Source organism: Aspergillus brasiliensis, assembly GCF_001889945.1.
Source record: "Aspergillus brasiliensis CBS 101740 unplaced genomic scaffold ASPBRscaffold_28, whole genome shotgun sequence".
In the NCBI taxonomy this organism is placed as follows: Eukaryota; Fungi; Ascomycota; class Eurotiomycetes; order Eurotiales; family Aspergillaceae; genus Aspergillus; species Aspergillus brasiliensis.
Genome location: NW_027137469.1, coordinates 11,261 through 18,489, shown reverse-complemented (window position 1 = coordinate 18,489; position 7,229 = coordinate 11,261). Strand labels below are relative to the sequence as shown.

Below are 7,229 nucleotides of genomic sequence, written 5' to 3'. Positions count from 1 at the left end.
TGAATCCGAAGCCGACGGCAACCTCCTCCATAGAAGCCACTGCAGCATCAGCAGTGGACCAGATGCCAGGGTCGTCCTGGCCCTCACAGTCATTACCGAACGCAACGGCCCGGCCCCAAGAGACTCAAGCACAGCAACAGCCATCCCAGTTAGACGAGGCAAACCCCAAGACTGGTAAACCTTCGATGGCCCCTCTTCCCGAACATACCGCATCCTCGTCAAGCCTAACGGCATCGCAGACAACCGGTCCGCAGCCGAACAGCACCGCCGATATTATCTTCGCCGACACCACAGCCACCATTCATTTGTTCATTGTCGATGTGGGGGCTATGCCCATATACAGCAATGACGGCAATCACAGCAGCTCACTGTTCGAACCATCGTTTATTGTAGCTCAACCGGGCGACACTGTAGTCTTTCGCTTCCACGGGCCCTACGCGCTCTACAGGTCTGGGACGCAAGACCCATGCCACGCGCCCCGGCTGAGCCAGAACTCTGTGACAGCGAAGGGGACCGTCTCATCCTATCAGGTGCCGGTCACTTCGTGGGAGCCGGTTTGGTTTTCGGCAAGCTTGAGTGATAATTCCTATCAATGTGATAACCAGACAATCTTTGGCCTCAATGTTGGTGGGGATAGCCTCTCACACAGTTGAACATGAGGATGCTGATTGTGAGCCCCAAGAACGTTTGGATCTATTTTATTCTCGAGTTGTTATTATGTCTACAGGGCCTAGCTGTGCTCGTTCGTCTATAGCTGCTTCCACCTTAATGGATCTGGAGATGTAGGTAGATAGAAACAGTAACCTGGTTTCAATGTATTGAATTGACCAAAAAGTGCTCCTGATCATTGTGTATACTATCTGGTATGACGGAAGTATGTCCTATGTGCCCTTAGCCTGCAGACGTTCATTTCTGGTGGTTTATTGATATACTGTCCAGCCTCCCTGTCTTCACCCTGGTATTTTCTTTACTTTCAGTCTCGCAACTTACAAATAGGTATCTGTCGAGAAACCGAGCTGTTCACCGGAACACGCGTCATGCTGCTAGGGGATATCTGCTAATAAGCAAGACCTAGCATCGAGATCCATCCATGCTAAGATTATATGGAGGATCAAACTCTCCAAACTCTATCTTGCGTAGATAAAAGAAAGGCCGTGAGATTGTCCTTCTTAGATTTTCTCACCGGACTCGAAATACATATGCCACTTTGAAGGATTTGAATAATCGTATACCTTAAATCTAGTATCGTGCCACAAACTGTAAGCCGTTGACACTATTGTAGCAAAGCCATGCGCTCTGCCAGCCTGAGCCATTGAATAGATAGACTGTCTGCTGTTCCAGAAGCAAAAAGACAATATACCTCTATAATGCCATTGGACACGCAAAACCGTGTTAGCTCCCGCAAACCCTGTGGCGCTCCTTCCATTAGCTGACACTCTTCCGGGTACTGTTTTGGAGTCTTCAGTGACCTAGAGACCAAGGGGTGTATGACAATGTTAGCTACTTATCTTTGTGACAAGATAATGCCCATTGAATAGGAAAAACACGGACTAGATGACCTGGATTTCATGGGATGTATCCCGATCCCACGCAACTAAGATTCGAGCGCACCCACAAGGCGATGTGTTTCACTTATGAACCACTGCTGCCAATAGACAATTCAAGATGTGTTTGCACTGGACACCCATGCGTAGCGTAGTTGTCATCCGGGTGCAGGTAAACATCATGACACTGATAGACCCCAGCAGCGCAGCTCACCACTGGACAAGAAGGGTCATTGGACGTCACCGTTATATTATGTTGAAAATAATCGGAATCGTAGTCCAGGTCAATGTATGACACATCCCAATAGATGATTGGGTCCATTCTGGTATACTCAAACTGCAGCACGCTGCGTTGGCTTGGCTCAGTGGCTAGTTTGATTGAAATACCGCCACCATCCACCCTGGTTCTCCACGACTCAAAATACTGTTCCTGGTGGGGAATCACCGTCATTGGGCCAGTTGTGTTAGAGACCGACCATGCAAAGATATCCTTAGCAAGATAATTGAAGATAGTAACTCCGGGGAGATACTCCTGGCGCCGGGGAACATCATTGGTTGGCTCCGATGACATTCCAGCCACCAGCACGAATATCCCAAACATGGACGTCACTGTAGCCATCTCTGATAGTGACTTTCGAGCTCGAAGATAGCGTGAGATGCTTGTCAGTATGTCTTTCGAAAGGCTTCTTGTCAACGATGTAACAAATGTGCCCGGCAGTATTAGTACCTCAGTATACCAGGGCAGTGTTTAGCTTTATAACATCTGATTCTATACCATCATCGATCACGGCAGCACCCTGGCCGGAGTGCTGGTGATGTTAATGGCTGATAAAACTGAACGATGATCGAGTAACTCCTATCAGACATAAGTCGTTATTGTTTCTCACCAACGGGACTGGATGCCTTGGGTGCTTTGGGTTTCCTTGTTCTTATCTCCAACAAGACGCACGTGTCCGTTTACAGTAGAACAGGATCTGTCAAGCCAAGCGAGTCTTACATATTCGGTGTTTCCATCTTCTGCACTGTACAGCAAATGCCAATCTGATAGACCCTGATATATGAGACAGAAGTCATATCAAGCATACCTTTTTCTGCAGTGGAAACATACGCTCGTCTGCCCTGTTGGTGATAATTAAACGCGAACACCACTATTTGAACAAGATAAGCATCCAAAGCCACGATCAATAGTAGCACGAACAGCATGGAGATTATACATATAGTCCGCCTAGGTTTTCCGTACATGAAACCCGCACCAGCAATTTACCCTGTTTAGCCTGCAGGAAAAATGGCCCCATTTCTACAACTTGTGCCAGCAGCAACAGCTCCCATTGGCACAAGCCTTCCCGAATCACACAAGAAGAATGAATAACCATCACTAGAGCATTGCATGACTCCAGGTGTGCAGACATGCCCAGTCACATCGGGCTTAGTACCAGTTCCTGTGGAGTATCTTAACCCCGTAGAATCGGCAGGAATTGTGGATGAATTAGAGTCCTTCTTAGTGGCCGTGTAAGGTGCCGATTGAGCGCTCAGTATGTTTTCTCCTGGTGGTATGATCCCAGGCCTAGGCGTAGTTAGGGCTGGCAGGGGGATAGAAGACGCCATCGAAGAAGGCGAGCTGGCAACCTTGCTTAGAAAGGCAGCTGAGCTGCTGCATGTATACCCAGTTCCACCAGCAACGGTGCCTTCGACACTATCACCCGGTATCGGGAAACCCACTTCCTCGCCTTCGATTGTGACACACTGCCCCTCGCCGTTGATATTGGCGAGGAAGATGGGGGGCCGCTCCAGCCATGAAGCCTGCTGCGTCTCTCCCTGCAGCGTCCCGACATCTGTTTTAGGAGACTGAATTGTCACTTGCGCGCAATTCATGTACATTTCCCGGTTTCCAATCTTGTTGAACCAGGTCCATGCCAGCAGGGCGGGCCCGTATGGTGCGTCTTCTGGGATTCGAAAGGAATAATGGAGAGGTTCCGGGCAATGGCCGAGAATGGAGTGGATGACACGGAACGTCTCACCCATGTCATATGACAAGGAAATCTGGCATGACCCACCGCCATGAGTTGCGGTTCCGGCTAGAGTAATTGCATATTCCTGTCCGGCTGTATACTCGGCAACTGAGTCGAAGGGATCGCGAGCGTAGCCCTTGCAGGGAAAATCCGACCCCGTTGCCGATAAGGATGAGGTGTAGGAATAATCTTTGATAGTACTGTTGGTATTCAGCGGGCTACGGATAGGTAAAGGATCGCTCATCTGGATATGAGCGGCAGTATATGTGATGAAGCTACTGTATACCATCCATAATTTCCTCATGGTTGCCAGCCGATTCGGATATGGAGCACACTGAGCTTTTGATAGTGCTGGAAGGAAATGCGGGTCTTCCCAGTTTGGCGAATACATAGTTCCGAACCTGGGGGAAATGGGACTTATTATACTAATCCAGTGAGACATACAAGGGACTCTTTACAAGGGCTGTCACACATTGCATACGCCGCCTTGATAGTAGTACTAGACTTGGTCTTGGTTGCATTCGAGGCCACCCTTCCTTGTAGCTTTTGAAGGCTCTCAGAATGAAGTGTCTACTGCATCTGTCAGTTCATCACTAGCTTGACTGAGGAGCGCGAGTATTGCTCACTCTGCCCTAGGATATACCACAATGCTCATGTTTAGGCTGATGGCTATAGATACTATTCGTATTAAAGAGGGCCATGTCGTTGACGAATCTGGCGATATTCAGTCTATAGCTCTTGGGACGTGACAAGCATTGTGCATATAAAACCATTTATACATAGTGTCTTTGATCTAGTTTCCGGTAATACCATGCTTATCTCAACCATGAGAAATAGGCATAACAAACATTCATCAATTGTTCTTTTAGCATGTAAATTATCCCCAGGTAACTTCTGCTAGACGTCATTAATCATTACGCAAGATGTATCTCCGTTTCAGGATGGTGGCCATCCCACACGAAGTTACCACATTTCTACCGTCAGAGGAAAGTAGCTGTTCATGACTTTTACCCCGAAGCTTGTCTCTAATAATTGTAAATATTTATAGAGCTATATCCCGGGATAGTGCCTTATCGTTAAGGAAAACGTTGAATCCTGGCATTGAGAAATCATAGTAAATTCTGATTCGAGCCAGGCTCAGCACGACTTATTCCAGTATAGCTCTGTAGTGAAGTTAAAAGACCTCGCGAATTCAACTTGGGCGATTATTTGCCTCCCTTCATCCGGTACTTGAATTATGTAATTGGCAATATATCCCAGGAGATGTTAATCCATCCTGTGGGTGGTCTGCGTCCTGTACTGTAACCAGGCTACCAATAACGAATTTATAACAGGCCTATCCCCCTCTCTAGAGCGGCACGCATGCTAACACATCATTACATACCATACCACAGGTATGCCGTTAGCGCCTTCCTCAAGCAGAAAGGCTGAATCAGTCTCCACCTGCCCCATGTACTTGTATCCGTTCTTATGGAGGATAAGCAACAGATAAGGTAAGACGGAGAACGCTAATACTCAAATGGAGTAAGAGTATTACTTATCAGGAGTCACTGCTCCAGGCCTCTTATCGCTGCACTCACAGAGCCCATGTGTGTGGATATAATCCGGGATTGCATACTTCGCTACAGCAACCTGATGCTCGTATTTGATTTGTTGTAGGGCTACAAGCTGGATAATACCGAGGAGAATAGTGGCAGCAACTGCAAATGCGCCTGTGACCGCTGCTGTGGCAATTGCCATCACGGACCAGGTCCGGTGTCGTGCTGTATATACATTAAGAAACGTATTGACTAAGCCAGTCACAGAGTGGACCAGGGTCGGCCTGTCTTTTATTAGTGACTTAATCCTGGTAAGAGTGAAGGCACATTACAGGAAAATCTGGCGCGTTGGCCAAATGAGATTCGACCTCCACCTCCACCAAAGCCAGCCGCAGCCAGCGGTGCCGAGTGCGCATGATGCTACAGCTAGGCCAAGGAGAGGGGGGTTCTGGATAGCATCAGATATCACCCCATTATCCCGTCTCCGGCCCTTTAATTCGTCCGCCAGCGCAGTGTCTTGCAATGTAGAAAATGTGCCTGGGAAAACCAAGAACCCCGCTAGGAGAAGCCAGGTACAGCTGGATGCAATCAAATTATGAAGAATGGGTATTCTTTCCGTCTCGAGCAGCATGTCAACGTAACGGCTCTGGATGGCCGGGTTGGTCGAGCTTGGAGACTCGCTCAGACGGTCAAGCCACCGTCGCCATCTATATGCTTCCTTTCGGGCTGTCGATGATTGTGCCGCCATTCCCGTAGTGCAAGGGAGCCCGATGTCTGTATGGTATGAATGCTAAGAGCGGACAAGATGAGCCAAGACGGGAATCTGTTCAACAGCTGAATTTATATCTGCCGTGGGAATAGATATCACCCTACATCCCAGGAACGTGTCGTGTTTCTGGACAAGACTACGCCTCAGCTCCTGCCCACATTACATACTGTACACCACGTTCCTATGAGAACATTACACTGTTATTCCAGGTCCTTTGGCCAGCTAGTTAAGGAACCTATTGTGTGAGCTTCAGCTCCTAGAATATCCGACTAAATGGGTCATAGAACGTCAACAAGCTGGTCCGATATTCATAAAAGATGCTAACTCCTGCAAGACAGCTTATACCAGACCTACTGTACTGTGTTTCCTGAGTTGTTGAATCTGCTCCTTGGAGCGCACCAGACCGCGACTGTTCCTCTTGATCTATAAGCAGGCTACATAAACGTGTACAGTCAGATTCAGAATCGCCTTCCGCCAGTGTTACAGTTCTGTTTTCTTGAGGCCCCTCTGCCGACCATCACACTGTACACCAGCCATTCTCGGGAACTACAATACAGGAATATAACGAACAGTGGCATCGTTCATCCCTCAGCATGGCGTCATATAATCCTTCGGATACGTATCCATATTACGAAAGATAACAAATCCACTAGTATGTTCGACCACTATCTATTATTGCAGTCACCTCCTATATAAACATTAGCCATTCCGGGCACTTCTTTGAGATAGGATCTATGAAAACAGGTAGAGGAAAGCAAAAGCAAGGAAAGAAAAGACAAGTAGGCTTTGTGGACTATACCATGTTGGCGAATCTACCGCTGTTTCCCAGTCACTGAGAGTGGTCAAAGAGGATATGGTATCTGGATGATCTGGACCCAATAGACTGCGGCGGATCTCTGCACACTGTTTCATAAAAGCAAAGGCTATCTTAAACCTTCCCTGGCGTTTCCATGTAAATGATAGATTGTTCATGCTGATAAGAGTGTCAGGGTGCTCTGGCCCTAGCACTCGCCCGCGAAGCTCCAATACTTGTACCTGCAGGTCTTCTGCTTCCTTCCATCGTCCCTGATTCCCGTATATTGATGCCACATTATTCATGCTGCTAAGAGTGTCAGGGTGCTCTGGTCCTAGCACTCGCTTGTGAAGCTGCGATACTTGTACCTGCAGCTCTTGTGCCTCCTTCCATCGTCCCTGATGCCCGTATATCCATGCTAGATTGTTCATGCTGCTAAGAGTGTCAAGGTGCTCAGGTCCTAGCACTCGCTTGTGAAGCTGCAATACTTGTACCTGTAGCTCTTCTGCCTCCTTCCATCGTCCCTGATTCCCGTATATCAATGCCACATTATTCATGCTGCTAAGAGTATCAGGG

At 47.9% G+C, this 7,229-nt stretch overlaps 5 protein-coding genes across 5 annotated transcripts in view; 1 reads left to right on the top strand and 4 right to left on the bottom strand.

Annotated features, from left to right (window-relative positions):
- Positions 1–185: 185 nt before the first annotated feature.
- ASPBRDRAFT_201491 (uncharacterized protein) lies at positions 186–653 on the top strand (the record flags this gene model as incomplete). Its single annotated transcript, XM_067621557.1, has 1 exon — positions 186–653. The coding sequence occupies one exon, from the start codon at positions 186–188 to the stop codon at positions 651–653; it is 468 nt and encodes a 155-aa protein (XP_067473075.1).
- A 979-nt stretch (positions 654–1,632) lies between these two features.
- ASPBRDRAFT_139335 (uncharacterized protein) lies at positions 1,633–2,163 on the bottom strand (the record flags this gene model as incomplete). The annotated part of the gene is made up of 1 exon (XM_067619084.1): positions 1,633–2,163. The coding sequence occupies one exon, from the start codon at positions 2,161–2,163 to the stop codon at positions 1,633–1,635; it is 531 nt and encodes a 176-aa protein (XP_067473074.1).
- Positions 2,164–2,813: 650 nt separating this feature from the next.
- Positions 2,814–3,842, bottom strand: ASPBRDRAFT_139337 (uncharacterized protein; the record flags this gene model as incomplete). Its single annotated transcript, XM_067619085.1, has 1 exon — positions 2,814–3,842. The coding sequence occupies one exon, from the start codon at positions 3,840–3,842 to the stop codon at positions 2,814–2,816; it is 1,029 nt and encodes a 342-aa protein (XP_067473073.1).
- A 1,244-nt stretch (positions 3,843–5,086) lies between these two features.
- On the bottom strand, positions 5,087–5,839 carry ASPBRDRAFT_139320 (uncharacterized protein; the record flags this gene model as incomplete). Its single annotated transcript, XM_067619080.1, has 2 exons — positions 5,087–5,375; positions 5,424–5,839. The coding sequence occupies 2 exons, from the start codon at positions 5,837–5,839 to the stop codon at positions 5,087–5,089; spliced, it is 705 nt and encodes a 234-aa protein (XP_067473072.1).
- A 753-nt stretch (positions 5,840–6,592) lies between these two features.
- ASPBRDRAFT_60234 (uncharacterized protein) overlaps positions 6,593–7,229 on the bottom strand; it is a gene marked incomplete at both ends in the record, with an annotated part of 4,010 nt that continues 3,373 nt past the window's right edge. Inside the window, one exon of the mRNA XM_067628188.1 lies at positions 6,593–7,177. Within this exon, the coding sequence (XP_067473071.1) occupies positions 6,593–7,177 (585 nt within the window). The remainder of the gene's footprint in view (positions 7,178–7,229) is intronic.